The 21,820-nt window shown below is 47.5% G+C and overlaps 1 protein-coding gene across 1 annotated transcript in view; it reads right to left on the minus strand.

Annotated features, from left to right (window-relative positions):
- The window catches only part of TM9SF2 (transmembrane 9 superfamily member 2), a 993,889-nt gene that overhangs the window by 786,921 nt on the left and 185,148 nt on the right, over window positions 1-21,820 (minus strand). The window contains exon 6 of the mRNA XM_069637011.1: window positions 8,397-8,521. Within this exon, the coding sequence (XP_069493112.1) occupies window positions 8,397-8,521 (125 nt within the window). The remainder of the gene's footprint in view (window positions 1-8,396; window positions 8,522-21,820) is intronic.

Genomic DNA, 21,820 nt, shown 5'->3' on the forward strand with positions numbered 1-21,820 from the left:
TTCAGTCAAACACACAGCAGTATGGCCGTCCTCTCAGGACAGCCAGCTGGCCAATCAGGACTGGTTTCACTCATGCACACCTAGAGACAAAGGCAGGGAAGTTTCGGGACCCTCCTTCTCTTCCTGCCTTTCCAGACACTGGAGCCTGGCCGAGCTTCAGGACTGAAGCCCACTGAAGGCAAAATACACAAAGGGCTCAAATCGGTTTTAACTAAGAGTAAAAGCCAATAAAGATCTAAAACAAAAAATGGCGAAAAATGAAGAGGGGCCATTTTGGAAATCATTGTCACCCCTGGGTGCTGCACTGCAGCTGAGGGTTAAGCCTGTGGTAGAAATGCACTCGGTAGAAAAAGTAAACCACTGACAGCAACCATTTAAAGTAGGTTAGTGTAACAAATGTCACATGAGAAGTGGGATAGGGAATTACTAAGTAAGCCCCACGAGCACTCCACATAGGGTGGTGTGTGCTGGTCCCACAAAGAAAAAGTTAAGACAGGGATCATCTTACTATTCTTAGGAACGGTAGTTCACCCAAGAAAATGTAATTAAACATTAAGAGAAGTCCAAGGGACTAAGTGGCACTGCACCCAAGGTGCATTGTGCCACTATACAAAAAGCAGATGCATATGAGTTTGTCAGACTCCATAAAACAGCAACACAAAAACCCAGTCAATAAAAATACCTGCAGTGAGAAAAAGGTCCCACTCGCTAAGGAGAAAATAATCACAAGGCCCAAGTCCAGCAAAAGAGCTGGGGGCCTCTAAGGTTGAAGGGACTTAGCACAGAAATTAAAATTCTCCCCAACAGCTAGGTGTGCCACATCTTTAGAGCCACAGATTAAATTAGGAATCATGCTCTGTTAAAATGGATTTTAAGAATCTGGCCTGGTGGGCAGATTAAGAAGGCCACCTTAGTTCTGATGAGCTCCAAGAGGTTAGCCACACCTCAATCAAGGTATATGGATGAGCAGTCTAGGCTTAGTTTCCGGTGTGTGTGAATAGGGTCAGGGGCCCTCAATGATCCGCACAGAATAGCACACAATTCAATTTAGCCAGTTATTAAAATAGTTATTTATTAAGCCTTTAGACCATACTAAAAAATAAAACTACTCACACAATACTCTAATACAAATCTATACAATCACCATTATGTTCACTTAATGTACATCAGCAAAAAAAACCAATGCAGGCAAGTAAAGCAGATGCAGTAGCATGATTGGAACCAATCACAGATACAAAATGCCAACATTAGATGTCCAAACCCCAAGATGAATGATGCCATGTGCCCAAAAATAACACAATGTTTCTCACATGTATGAGTTCTCTTTAAAAAAGTATGCAATGGCCGTGTGGTGATTATTAGTTTCAAACAAATTAAAGGTTCTACAACAATGTACCCAAGGATAGGTAAGTTCTCTCCTTTCTTCCAGACACAAAGCTAACTCAGGGGCAGGAAACAACCCAGATTTGACTACCAAACGTGAGTGGGGGGGGCAGGGGGAGGAGACAGGATACAAAGGGACTTGTTCCCAATGTTATTCTATGGAGGACAGGCACAGTATGCTGACTTACATCATCCACCTCTCTCCCATCCCCATCCACCCCCACCCCCAACATATTTCCCAGATGTCTTGATGGATCGTCTGGGGGCTCCATATTCCATCCTGTGATTCGGTGAGAGTTGCACAGTGGTTGCAACTGCAAGATGCAATCCCAGTCGGCGAAGAAATGCAGAATCCAAAAATGCCTACCACTTCAGGACACTTCACAGGATGGAGGAAGAGGCTTTCCAGCGACAATCACTGTTTGCAGGTGACAACCGTCCTTCAAATTGTGGTCACAGAAGCTGCTCCAGGATAGGTTCCTTTGAAGATAGGCAGTTGGAACAATTCAGGGAGTAGACTACTTGTGGCACAAGCTGTACAATTACCAAAGTTCTAGATTAACGCGAAACGGCGACTGTTCCGGCGAGGTAGCCCCCGAAAGAGCTGGTCAGTACACCGGGCAGTCCACGGACACTTCCAAAGGCTCTGAAGGGCTAGATTCTCAAGAAGGTATTGAGACTAGTTGGTCCCACTGCAGCATCACTAGGGGTCTTCGAAGATCAAGCAGAAGAGCAGGGCTTCACTGGATCGGACGCTGGGGAGGATGTTCGGCTACTTCAGTAGTAGTCTTCGGGTCATCAATGTTGTGCTTTTCTTCAGGGGTTCTTGACTCCAACCTAGATCGGAAGACTAGTTGCAGAGGTGGTTCTTGTATCCAAAATCTGAGTTAGAAGCATGTCCAAGCCCACTAATGGTAAGGATCTGCACCATTCAAACAGCCAGAAGTTGTCCAATCAGTCCCACAAACACACTGGGCCAAAGTGCCACACAGTCCCACGGCCACAGTGCCCCCCACACACACCACTGGGCCACAGTGCCACACACACACTGGGCCACAGTCCCACACACACTGGGCCACAGTCCCACACACACACACTGGGCCACAGTCCCACACACACACACACTGGGCCACAGTGCCACACAGTCCACCCACACACTGGGGCACAGTGCCACACAGTCCACCCACACTGGGCCACAGTGCCAAACACACACACACACACACACACACACACACACACACACACACACACTGGGCCACAGTCCCACACACAGGGCCACATTGCCACACACACTGGGCCACAGTCACACACACACACACTGGGCCACAGTCACACAGTCCCACCCACACTGGGCCACAGTGCCACACACTGGGCCACAGTGCCACACACTGGGCCACAGTGTCACAATCCCACACACACTGGGCCACACACACAGAGTGGGCCACACAGTGCCACACAGTCTCACACACACACACAGTGCCCCACAGGGCCACAGTGCCCCACACACACACAGTGGGCCACACAGTGCCGCACTCTACAAAGGTCGAATTTGGAATTTGTGGAGAAGGAGCTAAAAGTAGCCCCTGGGTATCAGGTGGTCTGCTCTTACCAGGACTCGATTGGCATGACCCAGGAGCTACTTAGAAAGTCTTCAAAAGTGAAGTGTAATGTATGATTCTTTGCATGCACATTTAAGTGGTAAATGCAAAATGAAAGTAATGGAATTGAGGGGGCAGTTATTCTTTGTATGACAAGTGCAACTCTAAACAGAAAATAGTACATGGGGGGCCTAAATGATTCTTGTCCAAAACCGCAGTTGTTGTTGCCCATAATCAATGTCATGTATGTAAGCAAAGCCAAACTATCTGGGTGGGGCGGGGGGGTCTATCCACCCAATTTATGCATGAACCTTTTGCCAGCTAGGGAATAAAATGCACTTTCAATTAAATAAAAACTCTAAATTTCCGATCCTGCAACAAATGGAACAGTGCAGATTTGTGGCTATTGCCATGTTACAGTATTTTAAAAGTTCCTTGAGTCAAAGAGTATCCGAAATGTCATTAGAAAATGCCAATTTCCAAAACAAAATGCTCAGTATGAGTCGCGGTTCCCTCATATTAAAACTCGTGTGCAACTTGAACTTTCCCTTGGTTGCACATGATGCATATTTTGGGCAAACAGATTTAACAAAAATGGGCGGAAAATGAGGGCTGGACGCAGATTTTTTTTCTGTAATATTACACATGCACATCCTCCGTCTAAAATGTACCCTAATCCTGTGTGCAACGAGGAGAGGGAAGGGTAGTCCATATGCTGATAGCTTAGTAAGAGACGGTTGGGAAGATCAAGACATTTGGTTATACAAACGTTTGATAGACAGGCACTGACAGATATCGATCACTCGTGCTCCCCTCGAAGGCTACACACCTTCGTGTTTATAGGAGGATAGATACGTGCGTGTACAAAAGCAGGCAGTTGCAGGGTAGTAACTTATCGTCCGTGTTACTTACCTCCATGCATTAGCTGCCACCCATCTCATTCAAAGCTATAACTTAAATTCCCAACGAGGAAAGTACAGTAGTACCAGATTTAAATACAAAATAATTTGTTTTAAATGCACCTGTATTGATTTTGAATCCACTGATGTGCATTCTAGTTTGAATGAGGGCAGCTTGCATGAATATGAGATTGCTGACATGGACTGCTTTTAGACCTGGTCAAACGGCATTGCCTTTGTGCATCTGCACATGGCATCCTCCCTAATATCCCTAACATGGCATATTAATTGGGATAATCAGCAAAATTCCTATTTGCAGCGGATAGAGGGTTTAAATGCATCTTGGCCTTCTTGAACTGCTGCTCCAGAGATCACACAGCAAGCGGGCAGTAAAGTGCCCAGTGCAAGATAAAAACTCGTTATCATAAACGCAAGGAGAAATGTGATCTTTACATTGAAAGCTTTTTGGCATCGGTGTCCAGTTTCTGAAGCAGCAAACGCAGATTAAGATTGAGCGTCCGTTGGGGGAAGGCTGGTTCCAATGAAATTAGGAAAATTGTTTACAATGTACCAATTATACAGTGATATACGCTATATCGAATAAACACATGCTATCAGGAATGCTTTGTGCCCTTGCTGCTCATTAATTCATGCTGTCAGGTTCCATACATTTGTTTTACGCCAAAAATTACTTTAATTGTCCTAATACATATTCCAAACCCGATCATGTCCAAACCCAACACTCCAAATTCTGACACAAAAAAAGACAATTAAATCTGGTGGAACACGCTTTCGATTTTCGATATTATGTTAAAGGTTCTTATACCGTTCACTGTCGCCACCTGCATGGTTTCTTGGCTCTCTGGCAGATCTGTAAATCAAGGATGATGTGGAGGGATAAGTTATCCCTTTGCCTGTCGTACATTCTGGTGTGCTACAATTACCACTCCTTTGTAGTGTGCTGGAAAGTGGGTCCTCAGCAGGTCCATTCAGTGGCAGTACCTTCTCTACCCACAGTGTTCAGACCAAATGTGGCCCACGTCCCTTCTACCTTGGCAAAAACTGGGGTGCAGCAACCACCACTGCCAGGGGTGGTTGGAAGGGGGGGGGGGTTGTGTGTGCCTTGTTGTCCGTCAGTTCGGAGATCCTTCATCTAGGGCCCTCCATCAGTGGTCCAATTAGGTCAGACCCATCTCTCTCTCCGGTTTCCAGTTTGACCCTCTATAGGGAACGCCTAGGTCTCCCTCCCATTCGTACAGCGCTCTTCTTCCCTGCACTCCGGCCTGGCCTGTTTCCCAGTCCCTCTCAGTTGTGTGTTCATTTCATGGTGCGTGGCTGTTTACAATCATCAGTTTACATGTTCTATAGTCTGGACCACATACAGGGTAGGGACTCCATTTGGGGGTTGCCAGGGGTAGCCGCTGCTACACCTGGCTCCCCCTCTGTTACCCCTAGAGGTGTCCTTGTTACCCCTTAGCCACTGGACGAGGCAGTACTAAAAGCAGATATTTGTGTTGCACCTTAAAAAGCAGCTGAATGTGACCGCTTTTTTCACCTGCAATCTTGATCTCATCAGCTGGAGAAATAACAGGGATGCAGAAAAAACCATGAAGCTGCCATCACTTACAGGTTGGCAGGCCATTAGTGAAGAATGCCTGAATTGTTGGGTTCAGAGGCGGGGCTGTCTGTGCAGCTCATACCCATGACGGTAGCAACAGAAAGGGTATGGGGGGCTAGGCCTAGATAGTTGGGAATGGGTAAGAGCAGCCTGCAGTACTCTGAACGCAAATCTCAGTGTTCTCGTTGGCTGCTATGCACATCCAGTGAGCCCACTGGGCCTGTGATGAGGGGTGTGCCCCACTGGCTTCTGCCACCATAAATCGATGCAAGCTGAGAATTTACATGAAGTTGCATTCCGCCTTGGAAGTAAACCACCTGCTTCTTCAAGCAAAACCTATTTAAATGATATGATAAGTTATTTAGAACGCACTTAATACCCAGAGGTTTCTAAGCGCGGAGCCAGGGATCGAACCTGCATGCTCCGTGTCATCTTGCTTCCAAGGCGAGCACGTTGTCGCTAAGCAAGTGTTGCTCAGGGGCAACACTTGCTTTGGGAACTGGAGGATGCAGTGCAACATGGGCACAGTTCCTGTTCCAGTGCTTAGAAGCTGGAGGAGGCTGGCATTAATCAAGACACAAAAGACCAAAGATAATAACATGGGCCTTTTCTAGGGGTGATGTCTTGGAGCTGCTGCCGTTTAAATTTTAAAAACTGCAATTACTGTGACCTGCAACACATCCTTCCCTTCCATCTCCAATCCAACAAAAAAAATGTGGGTTACTTACCAAATAAGCAAAAACAGAAAAGCAATTGCTGGAGGGTTTCAAATCATTCATAACCACTGGCACAGCTCAGGGCAACCGTCAGGCAAACGTTTTTCAACCTGCCAAGCCACTACAGAAGGGGAAAGACCGTATGCAAATCAAGCTTGGTCCCACCCCAAAAGAGGCAGTCCAGCCCAAACTGCTAGGTCACATCCCTTCTGCACAAGACCATAATCAGTGAGGAGTAGCCTAGGTCTTTCAGCCTGTGACAACACAGCAGATAAATAACTGTTTGGGTGACATTGTATCTGTCGAAAAAACTTTCAGCCAAAATCTGGCTTAACACACAGCACTGTGCGACATTGTTTACATGGTTAGCCAAAATTAGGCTTAGCAAACAATATTCTGTGTGATATATATATTTTTTTTGTTGTAGCCATAATCAGGCTCTGGTTGGCGCATGTACTGTGCCATTTTCACGAAATTGTTTAATCTGAGCCTTTAGACAAGTAAGGGTCGTCAGCTATGGATAGTTTAAGTTTTATTATCTATCTCGGAAAACTCTTATGATTTAAAATGTATTCACTGTTTTGCTGACACCAAATCATTTTTTGTCAGTTCCCATATATTGGGTTCCCATGTGTATTTCCTAGTGGGGTTGTACCCCTACTTCTGTGAACCTTTTCATAAATTCTGCTCGCATTGATTGTATGGACTAATTAGTCCTGTTTTTTTTCTCTTTGTAAAATTGCATTGTTTTTTTTTCTCTTTGTAAAATTGCATTGTTTTTTATGTTTTTCATGTTGTATGTACTTATTAAATTGACACATTGTCTAGTTATAAACTAACACTTAAAGCAAGTTTATAATTTTTTTATGCCAATGTACTTTTTTCCCCTTTTTTTCTCATAAAGGTTACTTTGACTGGTGAGAGACCAGTAAATTAAAATATTGAATTTGATTTAATCTATTGTTTAGGCTACCAGGAGAATAATACTGTTAGCTCCACAAATGATATTTTTTGACTTTGTATGTTTAGGCACATCCTTGTGTTTATAGATGTCTGTTTGCTCCATTTGAGTGCCTGTACGTTTTGGAGTCCCTCTTTTGTTTATATTAGGTCTCCAAGCACAGCAGGCTTTTTCTAGGAGTGATGTCGTGGAGCTGCTGCTTGCATTTTAAAATAAACTCAATTACTGTGGCATGCAACACATCCTCCAACAACCCCCCTCTGTAAAAGCAATGTGGATTACTTACCAAATAAGCAAAACAGAAAGGTGATGGCTGAAATGTTTCAGAAAATAACCACCGACACATCTCTGGGCAACCCTCCATACCATTGTTTTTCTGGTTGGACGTGTTGTTCAATTGCCGTTTCCAATCTGTGGGAGGCACTGGATGTACGCGCTTGGGGGTTTAGGCCTCTTTGAGATGTTCTGTCTGTTTACAGTTTAGCCCGAGTGATGTACAATAGTCCAGGTTGTTGTGTTGCAAGTCTGCTTACATTCACAGTAATTTGTTAATATGGCCTATACACACTGATTAACACTACATATTGTGATCCATTCTTGTATGAAATGAATATCGCATTACAGTGAAATAGTAACCATATTTTCCTTAGTGTACTGAGGAACAATGCTATGTGATGCCACTTCCTGTTTAGTCAAGGGGTTAAAGGTTGTGTGTCATCACTTCCCGTGTCATTTGGGGCAAGGTTAAATGACCACTTCCTGTGATGTCATCGTAGGTCACAGTTCATGTGATGTCACTTATGCTACCCGTGGCATTTTGGTGAAATGACGTCCCTGGCACAGGGTAATTTTCTGTGTGTGAAACACTCATCCAAGTTGGCTACAAAAGACCAGATTGTTACATGTCATTTGACAGAGAAAGGCCCAGGACAACAAAATCAACTTGGGCATAGAGTTTTGGGAAATCAAACAAGGCAGCAAATCTTTATTTTTTAACTACAAGCAACTTAAATGAATGAATTTCAAAAAGGCCCCAATTAACATGGCTAAATGAAGTGGTGCTTTACTGTTCTTGGTTAGTATTCAAAGGAATGGTGACTTTACTACAATCTATTGTGAGGATTCACCAAGGCATGATAACAGAAAAAATGTACCCATATAAACAGAGTGATGTTATTTGCACCATACAGCTCATAATGGTTCTAAATGATTGCCACTCACCTTTTTGGATCTAGTTTAGCAGCAACCAATCTTGCGCCAAGGGCTTCATTTTCCACCACATGGTAATAAATATTAATTTCAACGTGGTTGAAGATGTAAAAGGTATCTTTCTCATGAAATTCGGACTAAAACAGAACAAATACTGCATTAGAAATGAACCAAAAACAAAACAATCTCAATAGTTTATTTTGAACATACAGAATTCTTAACACACAAGAAGCATCAGCATAAAATTGCCATTCCATTAATGCAGCTCTTAAAATCCATAATCCTGCTACCAAATCGGAATACCAGATCCGAGCAAACTTTGGATCTCTATGAAACACATTCCATGACAACCTCAACTCTCTTCACAGTGAAGGACTAGGACTTAAGGAGGTTCTCTATTGCTCTCATGGTTAGAGCATCTCAGAGAAGTCCCTACTACTCCATATGGGTGTCCAAGAAGAATCAGAACTTTCAAGGTAGTTACCTGAAGCATCAAATTTGAGCTATGGAACCCCTACATCAAAGGGCTTAGGATACTGTAGCACAACCAGGCTGACATGCAGGCATCGAAAAGTTGGATTCATTGTGAAAACTGAGGACACCAGTGCACAAAACAGAACTTTAACCACTGGAACCGAGCAGGTTTGGGGATGCGTAGACCAAAAGACTAGCTTGTAAATTAATGAATCTGGAAACATTTGGAGAGGAAGGTGGCAGTGACTGATGGCGGCAATCAAATGGTGGAGTAAAGGGAACAAAGTCAATAGATTTCTTTTTTTACAAAAAGCAAATGGTTAGTAGGTAGAATAGAGGGTATTGTTTCTCCAACTCTTCACCCAACTCCTGGTCATGCTTTTCTGTTTGGCAAATACTGGTCAATATCTGCTCTTGGTAGACAAGACATGTACTGGCTGACAGCTCCACAGTTTCCAAGAAGACTGAAGACTAAGTTGCCGCCCTGCAGAGATAGTCAACTGGAGCTTACCTCTGAAAGCAGCTTTTGTGCATACTGGGGAGACAGTAAGGATGTGCAGCTCATTTACATCTTGAAAACCTATCAGGATACAGGAAACCAGAATCTGGGTGCCCAACACTCTAGTTGGTTACAACCGTTCATGATTTAGTGTCTTTCAGAAGCCCAAACGCTCTTGTCCCGACTATGCAGACCTTTAAAGATCTCAGATTAGGCCAATGCAGAACACTTGTCACGTCAGAAGGAAGATTTGGAGAACGTTCTTGCAGACGGATTTCTTAATTTTCATCTTAATTGTACTATAATCAAGCTTAGGCTCTTAAAAACAACCTCACCTTTGTGAAATATTATATAGGCTCACAAATGAGCCAAACTATGCCAGCTGAAGTTAAGTGTTACAAAGAACAGTTTTCCATGTAAAGCCTAGAAAAGCTCTCTGCCGGGCTTGGGGGTTGCCCAGTCTTGTAAAGCATGTACTTTATTCAGTAGAGGCTGAATTGTGCCCCCACCAACCTCATGCCCAGGGTAGGTCAGTCAACCTTGACCAATCTGGCATTTCATTGTCTTTAAGGTCAAGTAGCACCGGCTGAAAGGCCCTGCCCCTTCCTCCCCCAACACAATCCTAGGTTGGGAACAATGTTAGGAAGTTTTACACAAGTGACAGTCTGTGAAAGAACTCTGAAAAGCCCGCCTTCGGTGACAAGGTTGTTAACCCTTTGGTTTAGCCTGAACTGTCCAAGGGTTTGGTCGCAATGGATGAGCAGACACGCTTAGTCTAGGAGGCAGAAGGGTTGTAGTGAGGCAGACATTTGGAGCATACAATTGGTTCAAGGGAACACTGACACACTAGCAGTTATATAGAAATAGTTATTTTATATACACTAAGGCTTGTATAAATACTTCATGTAAGTACTCTCCACACAGTAAAATCACAGTAGAATAAAAAGGTAGCACACTTTAAATCATAAATGTAAAGCAACACAAAAGTTAGAGAAAACTAATGCTAATGAGCAAAGAGATTAACTCTTGCAACTTAAACTAACTCTTTCTTAACCACTCTTCGAAAGTCCTATACTAAATAAATCACAAATAGTCTGGGGGGTGGGCACTGGGTGTCCAATGACCAAGAGCTGAGGAGGAAAGCGCTAGGTTACCAGCAAATGGAACAACGTTAATGAGGCCGTCTTCAGGTTTGCAGTTAAGTCATAGTTTTTAGCAATTTAGAGCCCAATAGGTTGTTCACACCAATGGAACCCTGGGTGCCCTGGAGAGGAGTGCAAGTAACAGCTTAACAGTAGTCCCCAGTTCGTGTCTCTTGGCCTGGATGGCTGAAGAAGGAACATTGGAGGGTACAGACACAGACAGATGCACTCAAGTAGTGTGACAACCAGCAGTAGATCTTTGTGGCACTGGTGAGTTGATGCCATTCACAGGCTTCGGGACAGTGAAGGTTGTCCAGAAGACCTTTCAGTTCTCAGTCCTCGACTCAGCTGAGGGGAGTTCAAGGAGTGCAAAAGTGTCACTGCAGGTCCAGAAGGATGCCCACGAAATTTGACGGAACCCCGCTTCACATGACATTGCATCGCAAAAACGCACAGCTACCAGGGTATTGGGAGTTTGCAGCCTGGGAGGTTCACAGTTTTGTGGGATGGCGCGAAAAGCAGGTGGTCTTTCAGACTGGTTAGGCCCACAAGTCCAGGAGAGGGAAGTCTACGTCAAGCTAGCTTCCCTGTCGCATGGAATTCAGGGTCCGGTCTTCAGCGGTCACTCAAAGGTTCTGGTAGTCGCTTGGAAGTTGCTGGGCCGTCCTACGAATCCCTCTTTGGATCTTCAGTCCAGTGGTCGACTTGAAGGTTAGGTCCAGAACCCTCAGCTTTTATGCAAGAAGATGAGCCCACCAAGCCTTTCATGCAAATCTGTGGGGAGGCTGTCCAGGAGGACAGCCAGCCTCCCAGTTCCAACTGGCTGCAGGCAGGCCCACTGCAGGACAAAGACCTGGGAAGTTCCAGTTACCTCCCCCACTTCCTGTCCTTTCGGCGCTCAGAGCTGTGGCAGGCTTTCCAAGGGTAGCCCGCCAAAGACAAAAGACCCATCAAGACCTCCCCACCGAGGAAGGTAGAAGGCGGCTCAAGTAAGGAACAAGTCATGAACTGGGCTTAAAAAAAGTGCAGCCCGTCACACATTCCCTAATCCCCCCCCCTCCCGTGTCAGTACTGCAAATAGAGTTGTGAAAAAAGGTACACTACCACCAGCCTGCTGTATGAACTATAAGTTACTGGAACAGTGTGAAAAGGGAGACAATGTTTCTCCTCAGCACTCCACATAAGGTTGGGTGTGCCTATCTCAAATTGAAATACAGGAGGCACAAAAGGGTGTCGCCTCCCTGCCCTGGTAACAGTTAACCGTGGAACAATGCACAGAAAGTGTTGTGCTGCAATAGTAAAAGATAGATGACAGAAAACATGAAGGAAAGCATAACTCCATTAAAAAGTATCAAAAAGAGATAAAAAGGGTTCTCAGGTTTAGAGTAAAAGACGCAGTGTGTGGAAAAAGATTCCCACTCAGGAGAGTCAGGTAAAATCCCAAAATCAAGCAAAAAGTGCTGGGGCTCACAGGTGGAGATTATTTTATTCAAAAGGAAATCTGCTCTAACAGACATGTTCTTCTCAAGTGGGGCTGAAAAATGCAATATCATCCATCTATGCCATGCAGAAATCATCTAACCCATTAAGGACATGGTTCACCAACCTCTGGACAGTGGCAGGTGCATTGATATTGAGCTAAAGGGTGTTAAACTGAACTGGTGAAGCCACTCTGGTGTTAAGAATGCAGTCTTCTCGTTGGCATTCTCCCTCAGGGATAATTGTCAATACCATACAGTAAGGTCAAAAGTCGATACTTGGCAGCAGCCATTGTGTCCACCAACTCAGCTTGTGGAAGAGGATGAGCATGTGTTTTAGTGACAGCATTAAGAGCTCCATTGCCCATGCAGACCCTCAAATCTGTAGTAACTGCCTTCTCAAGAAGGCCCTTGTTGGTGCTTTGACTCCAGGACCGATGAGAACAACCAGTCTCGACCCCTGCTCAAGGATCCCTGCCTTTGGAAATGTGCCAGAACTAAAGGGTAGACCAAAGGGTGGACCTATCAGCTTTCTCATGGGCTACCTTGCTGCAGCCATCGCCAGTCAGAATGTATCCATGGAACTTGGGAGGATTTTCAACTTGTGTAACAATACGCCTGCTCCTGGATTTTCAGCCTTTTTGCATAAATGGAAGCTGCGATAGGCCTACTCCTTTGTTCATGCATTTAAGATTGCACGCCACCTCCTGACTGTGGTGGCTCCCATTGCAATCTGTCTCCTTCACATTCTAGCGGTGTACTGTGGCTGTCTGTATAGCAGAAGTCTACAGCTTTTCCTTGCCTGTGTGTTCTGCTGAAAGCAGTCTGCGACCGTTCCGCAAGTACTGTGACAAACAAAATCCTGCACCGAAAAGGGACTCTGCATCCATGACCACTGACTTCATTGACCGGACCATAGAAGATTGTGTCCCCAATGGAATTCAGAACACCAGCAGTGGTCTTTGGAGAAATCCGAATCAGGGTGGGTGGGGGTTGGAGGGCAAGTTTACATACCTGTTTATGTCACCCACCTGTCCTACACAGGGTTACATTAGCTCAAAGTCCTGTCCCTAAATCACTCTTTCCAGACTTTGGTCGGAGAAACCCCAGTCAAGGATCCCTTCCAAGGACTATTTTAAGTACTGGATTGAGTGTAACTTTACATACCTGAACTTTAACCTTTCGACTCTTGTAATCATAACCACTGGCATCACCAATCTCTTCATAAACCTACCTGTGAAGTATACACTTTGTAAATGGTGACTTTGGACATAAAACCCAAACAATCTTGAGGTTGGACTTTATAAGAGCTAGAGAAGCCATTCTATGATTATCCTTAAGTGTTAATACAATCTTTAATACATTTGAGTACTTACCTGTGTTTCACTGACCATTGAATCAAATGCTATTCCATTTCTCCTATGGGTGAATCTATACATTTGTTTTCGGATATTGGTGTGGCAATATTTGACTAGAGTTTATTTATTTGTTTAATGTGAATTTTATAAGGTCCGATAAACGATTGTATATTTTCATACTTGCCCGTCTAACTTGTTTGGTTGCCGTGTGTGGACTCCTTTTAGCCCTACACCACACTTCCTGAGATTAATCCTTGCCGCTCTGCTACCTACCGTGATTGTATTTGGCTAAAAGGTGTCTTGTCTTCCGTGTTCACCATAATAGGGTAGCCTCCCCAAATCCCACCCCCCTTCGATTTTGGAAATCTATCTTAACCTGCAAAAGGCACTTCATGCACCTACTGCCGGAGGAAGGGTCTCTCATACTGAGGAACCACCAACTTCCTGTTGTCGCTGCCTGTGGACTATGGGCTCACTGTACAGCAATCCACCAACCCAGTATGTCCTATGTATCCCAAGGGATTTTCCCTCCATCTGGGAACAGTAATGTCGCTTAAGGCCTTCCAGAGATGGACAATCTCTTGCAGTTCTGGACGATCATGGGGAATGTATACTTCAGACAATCCTACCTCGTCAGTAGTTTACATCATAGAATAAAGACATAGTAATACAGGTAAGGTAGTGGGACATAAAAGCATGATTAGCAGTACTTATCGAACAGCCATGTTTCCATAAGTCACTTAAAGGCATGAAAGGAGGGCTAATTCTTATGCAAGTTCCAGAGTATGGAGGCTGTGACCATGAAGATCACGTCGCCTGATCTGGTATGTTTTAATCGGGGTGTGGTTTGATGAGAAGGGAACAGGACTGAAGTCTCTTGGTAATGCAGTTCAGATAAAGTGGTGCTTCTTTATGAATGCAGCAGTGGGCAATGGAAAGGGTTTTAAAGTCAATACAGGCTTTGATAGGCAGCCAGTGAGCTTCTTTGCGTGCTGCAATCATGTGATCAGATCGATCTATTTCCAGTGCAGCACAAAGTGCTTTATTTTGTTGGAGTTTAGTGAGGTTAATGGCCATCATGCCCTTGAAGAGGCCATTGCAATAATCCAGTTTACGGAGTATCAGAGCTCTGGCAAGCAAATGTAAGTTCCTCACCGTAGTGACCAACGTACTCTTAGTCCCTAGTCCCCTTTCCTCCATACTGTATGGGCGATTACACCCAGGGTGGAGAGGAGACCCTCCTTAAGCAAATAGGTTTCTGGGAACCGCCTGTCCGTAAGCCGCATCAGATCTAGAGCCGGCATCAAACAGTAATGCTTGCAGAAAGCCGAGGGAGAGGCAGTGCAGCACTCTTTGTGCTTCATCCAGGATCGGGAAAAAACATAGAAAGGACTATCTCCCCGTTCAGGTGGAAAGCAGACGGAACCTTGGCCAGAAATGCAGATGAGTCCGCAGGACTAACTTGTCCTTGTGAAAGGTGGCATATGGCTCAGAGGCGACCAGCGCCTGGATCTCGCTGACTCTACGACTCGCGGTAAGGCCGACTAGTAAGGCCGTCTTGATGGTGACCAACCTGATGTCCACGGACTCCATTGGCTCGAATGGTTTGTGAGCCAGTGCGCCCAAGACTATGTTAAGGTCCCACACCAGGTGCGGTCTCTTAACGGGCAGGTAGAGCCTAGCGAGACCAGTCAGATGTTTGACGATCGGGTTGGAGGAGGAAAAAATGCCTGCCTCCGAGTTCCTGTAAGCCCCAATGGCTGCAAGGTATGTGCGGCAGGTGTCCACCTGAATGAGCAAGGTGTGCAGAAAAGGAGAGCACATCGTCCAAAGTGCAAGCCAAGGGATCAATTCCCTTGGAGTCTGCCCAGTGGCAGAATCTGGTCCATTTGCTTTTGTACTGGCTCTGGTGGCTTGGCTCCTGGCGCCTTGTATGATCTCCAGATTGGCCTGTGAGAGGCTAAGGTGCTGAAGCGTTACCTGCTCAGGTACCACACTGACGGCTAGTTTCCCTGGCGCAGGGTGGATGACTCTGCCCCCCTGCTGTGCCAGAAGATGTGCTCGGCCCGTCGGAAGGTGTATCGGGGGCACCACCGAGAGGCTGAGTAGCTCCGAAAACCATGGCCTGGCTGGCCACCACAGATCTATCAGAATGATGATGAGTCGGTGAGACCCCTTTATCTTGCAAATTACCCTGTGAATCAGACGAGTGGGCGGAAAGGCGTAGGTTTTTATGCCGGTCCACTGGAGGTGAAATGCATCGCCCAGAGAGCCGGGGCCCTGACCTTGCCAGCAGGCTAACTGGTGACACTTCTTGTGCCAGGTGGTAAAGAGCTCCACGTGGGGGTGAACACACCTGTTGAAGATCTCCTGAATAACGAGGTTGTTTAGCTGCCACTCAATTGTCCACTCCCAGCGTGTCTGCTTCCAGGTTGGAGTCCCCCGGTAGGTGGACTGCCGAGAGGTGAATGTCGTTTCCAGTGCCCATTCCCACATGCTGATCGCCAGTCTGCACAGAGGAGGGTATCTGGTGCCTCCCTGCTTGATGACATAGTACATGCTGGCCGAGTTGTCTGTCTGGATGAGGACAACCTTGCCCTTAAGTGGTAGGAATGCTCTGAGCGCTAGCCAGATGGCGTTCAGCTCCAGCCAATTGATGTGATATTCCTGCTCCTGTCGAGTCCAGGTGCCGTGGACCAAGAGATTGTCCAGGGTGGCTCCCCAGCCCTCGAGCGAAGAGTCTGTGGTGATGGTGACCTGTGGTGATGGTGACCTGTGGTGATGGTGACCTGCGCAGAGGGCGGGCGAAAGGGCTTGACCGTCCGTAGGTTCCAGTCAATGGACCACCATGTTAGGTCCGGGTGGAGAGATGGAGGAACGTTGATATCGGATCGCGAGTCCCGCTCCTGATTCCATGAGGCCGCGTAATGCAGCTGAATCCTTCTCATCCTTAGTCTCTTGTGCAGCACGGCTAATAGGACCGCTACCGGTAGACCCAGGAGATGTTGGTACCACCATGCCGAGGTCACCCCTCTGCTAAGGAAGTGGGCGGAGGACCTCTTGCTGGCCAAGATTTTGTCCTCCGACGGGAAGACCTTCTCGGAGCACGTGTCCCAAATGAGTCCCAGGAATGTCAGTCTGCGTAGGCGGCAGCGGTGACTTCTTGAGGTTGAGCGAGAAGCCCAGATCGTGCAGTGTGTTCATAAGGGCATGGGAAGAGTGGAGAACTGCTTCCGGAGATGTAGCCCTGAAAAGCCAGTCATCGAGGTATGGGGAGATGTGGAGGCCCTGCGCTCTGAGGAGAGCCGCCACAGTGTTCATGAGTCTGGTAAAGACCCTGGGGGCCGAGTTGAGGCCAAATGGAAGGACTTTGTATTGGAAATGGTAGCCCATGATCCTGAACAGTAGGAAAGAACGATGGGGCTGCCAAATCCGGATGTGTAGGTATGCGTCCTTCAGGTCCAGTGAGCACATCCCGTCTCCCTTGTCCAATGTCTTTGCAATAAAAGCTGGCGTAACCAACTTGAATTTTTGCAGGAGCAGGGAGAGGTTGAGGGTGGAAGGGTCCAGCACAACTCGAGGTCCGCCTGGTTCTTCTGAATGGTGAAAATCCTGGCGTAAAAACCAAAGCCTCGCTGGGAGGCTGGAACTTTCCCCACTGCCTGGCTCTCTACGAATGACCGGATCTCTGCCAAAAGAGTTGCTGTCCCAACCTGTGGGAGTGGAGGAGGGAGAAGAGGCTGGGATAGGAAGGTGGTACCCCATGGATACTACAGAGGATCCAGGGGTCCGCGAAATTCTGGCACCAGAAATGTGCATGGAGAGCAAGCCTGCCTCCCACCGGAGACACGTGGACCCAAAGGGGCGTGTCATGCCTTCTTTCCCTCAAAGGCTGAGGAAGGAGACTGGAAAAAGCCCTTACTCCCCCTCCCCCCCTCACCCCTTTTCGTTGTTTGCGCCGGTTCTGAGACAGCGAGCAGTCCGGATGCCCGGACCTGCGTTCCTGGAAGCCACGGAATCCTCCATATGTACGACCCTTCTCTGAGCGCTGCTGAGATTGGGTGTACGATATGGGTGTGATCTTTGTAAGAATGGATAAAGACTTTGCCGTTTGAGAGACTTTTCTTTTTGTCCAGCTCCTCGTCCGTAGAGGAGTGGAAAAGTACCCTCCCACCCCCCTCGATTTCGTTGCCCGAAGCCAGGCTTTTCTTCTCATGTCCGTGGCAATGCAGATGGCACAGTCTGAGGTATCGATATGAGCCACTGTGCATTCCATGAGGTCATGCACCACCAGCTTGGCTTCAGCTAGCCCCGCCCTAAAGCGTAATTGGCACTGGGTGGGGAGTTCCGTTAGGAAGTCCACAAGTTCCCACCATAACCTTTGGTTGGCGACAGCCAGCATGGCATCTGCGTTGGCCTGACGAAGGTGCAAGGATGTGTTGGAGTAGATTGTCTTGCCGTACTCCTCAAATATCTTCTCCTCCTTGCCTAGCAGTGCTGCAGAGGAGGAGGCGGAGGACGACAGGCTTGGAGTATAATGATGCCGCAGCGATCACTGAGGAGTGTGGCTGAGGATGGGTCGAGAGCAAGAGTGTATCCCCCTCCATCTGCCTGTGCTTGATGTCCAGGCGTCGATTGACCGGCTGGGCCGAGTTGGGCTTCAGCCAATCCTTCTTGGCCACAGACTACATCGGTTTGCAATGTAATCCCCGTGTTGGCTGCTCTACCTCGGTTGGGGTAGGCCCAGGTACTCTGCCAGTCCAGCAAGATATTTGTGGAAGGCCCTGGTTAAGGATGGCATGTCCGGATCCTCCTTCTCGTCCGTATACTGCGGATCTGGAGGATCCTGTTTAGGAGTAGATGGCGCAGGAGGCTGGGGTACAGGGACTGCAGGTGGAGGCGGCGCAGGTTGCAGAGTTGGCTGTGGAGCCGGAGGTGGCGGCTGCAATGGGCGCCCGATGGAGGAGTCTGGTGCCGCTAGCATGGCGGGGACGACTTCCTTGATGGAGTCTTTGATGATAACCCCCCATCTGAGACCTCATGAGGCCGAGTAACTTCTCAAAGAGCACCTCCTCACTGGCCAAAGAGGTGGCAGGGTGTGCCGACGGAGTAGCAGGGGCTGCTGCCATACCCTGTCCATATGGACGCAAAGGAAAGCTGCCCTGCGCAAATGAGGGGTAGACTGTAGGCCACGTACCTGGTTGAGGCCAGTCCCACCTAGATACTCGTTCTTCGCCGAATTCCAGGAATGGCGTCTGACAGGGTGCCCCTTTCTGGCGCCCCTTTCTGGCGCCCCTTTCTGGCGCATCAGCCATTTTGTCGTGCCACGTGCCTGAGACATGGTGCTCAGCCCGCTGGGCCCGGCCTCGTCCAATACTCTTGCGTGTGGATCACGAGGCCTACCCTGCGCCTCGGGCCGTAGGTGCCACACCCTCGACCCGAGGGTCGGTAGAGCTGCGTTTAGGAGCCCCTCGGATGTATTGCCGGTATTCGGGCGTAGCCCCTCGCCTTAGTGCCGGAGCCTCTCGGGTGTAGACCTGGTAAAAGAACCTTCAGGTCCCTCAACACTGCACCCATGAGTATAAGAGGATCCCTCGACCCGAAGGCCGCTAGCAGTAACAGCCTCGGTGCACATGCTGGTCGAAGGGCCTGGCCGGTCCCTCCCGCGCGGGAGAGTCCCTGGGAAGGAGCCGCCCTTGCGGGGTGCACTGGAAAATATCGGCCCTACCTTGGGCATGGTTCAATGCTTCACAAAGTTCTTGAGATCCTCTGGAGGAGACTTATGGAAGAGCTCCCTTTACCTGGCTAGTCTGTTCTTCAGCGCCTTCGAGGACAGCAAGTCACACGCCGAACATGATTGCCAACCGTGGCCTGGGCCAAGGCTACGTAGGCAGAGGGCGTGGGGAGCTGAAGCTGGGAAGAGCCCGTTGCAGATTGGACACCTGCTGAACCCTGTAGAAGTCAACATGCGCCGGGGAGGAGTGTCACGCCTGAGGACCAAGTACCTGAACGAAAGATAAGACAAGAAAAAGACAAAGAAGTATCCGCGCGTGGAATTACATGGCCGACGCCAAACCCAGGAGCGCTGGGGAATTCGGCCTGTTCCCGGCAACGCGGAACAGGGGACTGAGGTGTGGCGCCAGAGGGAGGAGTCAGGGCAGTGCATGCTCCCTTGGCCACACCCCTTTAAATTTAAAGGGGAAGAGGTTTTTTCTGGTGAAAACGGTTCTGTCTCCCGTCCCTTAGAAGGGACGCCCATACAGTATGGAGGAAAGGGGACGGGACGTAAGAGTATAAGGCAGTTATTAGGGGAGAGAAATTGTCTATCCAGTGCAATGGTTTGGCGGTTTAGGCCGTTGAGGAAGTGAGGCTGCTGATGTGCTTAAACCTGGTGAGCTCTGCGTATAGATAAACCCCTAGTGTTTTTAACTGTTTGAGGACTGGGATGACCGAGCCGTCCATGGTGGGGGAATACACAGGATCAAGTAGTTTGAGGTAGTGGGAGGGGCCCACTATGAGCTCTGTCTGGTCATCGTTAAGACAGGTTGTTGTTGGCCATCCAGTTTTGGATAGTGCTGTAAACATTGATAATTGTGACAGAGTCATTGAGGTATATGCCAGTGAGAGGGACAAGGGTTTGCGTGTCATCAGCAAAGTTGGTATAGATGATGCCAAGAGAGTCCAAGAAGTCAAACAGTGGTTTAGTATGTGTTGTATAAAGTGGGTGAAAGACAGGCACCTTGGGGAACTCCTAAAGAGACTGGAGTGGGATCAGCTGCAGAGTTCGCAATGAAGATTCTTGAGGAACGTTAAGGAAAAATGTGAACCAGTTAACATCGTCTGGAGAATTGAAAGTGTGAGTCGAGGTGTGAGCAGAGAATTTCATGGTCAACGAGATCAAAGGCTGCAGAGAGGTTAAGGAGAAGGATGGCTGAGTTGCCTGTGTCGCGGATGCTGTAAAGTTGCATTTTCAGGTCAAGTAGAGCAGTTTCGGTACTATGTTCCAATCGGAAGCCTGATCGTCTGGCTCCCAGGAGGTGATGTTTTCAAGGAAACGTTGCACCTGCAGGTACACAATGTTGCCTAGCATTTTGAGTAGAAAAGGTACAGTGGTAATGGGGCGATGGTGGGAGGGGTCCAAAGAAAGTAGGGTAGTGACCCAGGATGTTATGTTAGTGGGTACCACGTTACTCTTGAGAGGCATTCACAAAGTAAGTGATGGGGGTTGAGGTGGGGGCTGCAAAGTTTAAAATGTGCGTGGCAGGAGTCACCCTTGCAATTAGAGGGTTTTAGAGACTGGATAAAGTCCAATACGAAGGCTTGAGTAACTTGTGAGAAAGAGTAGTGGGAGTGTGTGACAGTTGGGCGGAGCGGGGGGTTCCAAGGAGGGTGAAGGTTGAGATTTGGCAGCTGGGAGAGTTTTCTTGGTGTTGATTTTGCAACGTAACAGGTCGATCTTGTTAGTAAGTGCAATCTCAATAGTGGTACACCATGCTTTGTCAGAGTTGGTCTGGTTGTTAGAGCGCAGGGGTGTCTTTCGCTCCCCATGTTTGACATTTTGCAATTTTGGGGAGCAGGGTGTCCCCCCGCTTCCTTAAAATTGGAGGGAGACTAAACAAAAAAAACAACATGCAGCATGTGGTTTCAATTGGGCCCAGATCAAATAAATTGAGGTCAGTTTGCCGCGATTAAAATAAATAGTTTTAAAAAATTCAATGAAAAAATAAAATACAAAATAACAAAAATAGGTCAAACATACCCAAACCGAGTAAATGGGTGAGAGGCTGCTTTGAGGTTACACTGGTCATTATATCCAAGGTTGAAGTTGCCAAGTAAGATACATTTGGTGGCAGGTTTGATGAGGAGTAATGAGGGGGATATCAGATTCGTGTCAGCTAGAAGAATGGAATGGTGATAAATGAGAAGAATGTTGTAGGTGGTCTGGGTTAGGCAAAGGTTTGAGTAGCAATGTTTCGTAACCCTTGATGGGGGGAGGGGGGGGTTGGGTGAGATTGCTTCTGAGGTTGAGGGGCGTTTTAGCATTGAGGGCTACACCTCCTAAGGAGTCTGAGCAGTCTGCTTTGAATATGGTGTAGTTAGTGGGCAGAGCCAATGAGAACATAGGGCCAGACGTCATGGAGCTAGGATTTGGTCATGACAAGCATACCAAGGTGATCAAGAATGAGGTGGTGGCTGTCAGTAGCATGTGCTCCAATGGAGCTGACATTGATGAGTGCACAATTTAGTACAGTGTTATGTATAGTAGGCTGAAAGGGGGGGGGTGGAGGGGTTGGGCAGGATAGTTGGGAGGAGGTAGGGGTAGTATTTGGGGGAGAGGACTGTGGACAGGTCCGGAACGGGAATCAAAGTCGTTTAGGATTGCCTACAACTGGGTAGGACTTTTGTGGTGAACCACTAAATGTGCTGAGTCTGGCACAGAGGTTGTGGAGTCTTTGGGTGACCAGCAGAGGGCAGGACAGTAGTG

The sequence above is a fragment of the Ambystoma mexicanum genome, chromosome 7p (genome assembly GCF_040938575.1).
Source record: "Ambystoma mexicanum isolate Mex_15411 chromosome 7p, UKY_AmexF1_1, whole genome shotgun sequence".
Taxonomy (NCBI): Eukaryota; Metazoa; Chordata; class Amphibia; order Caudata; family Ambystomatidae; genus Ambystoma; species Ambystoma mexicanum.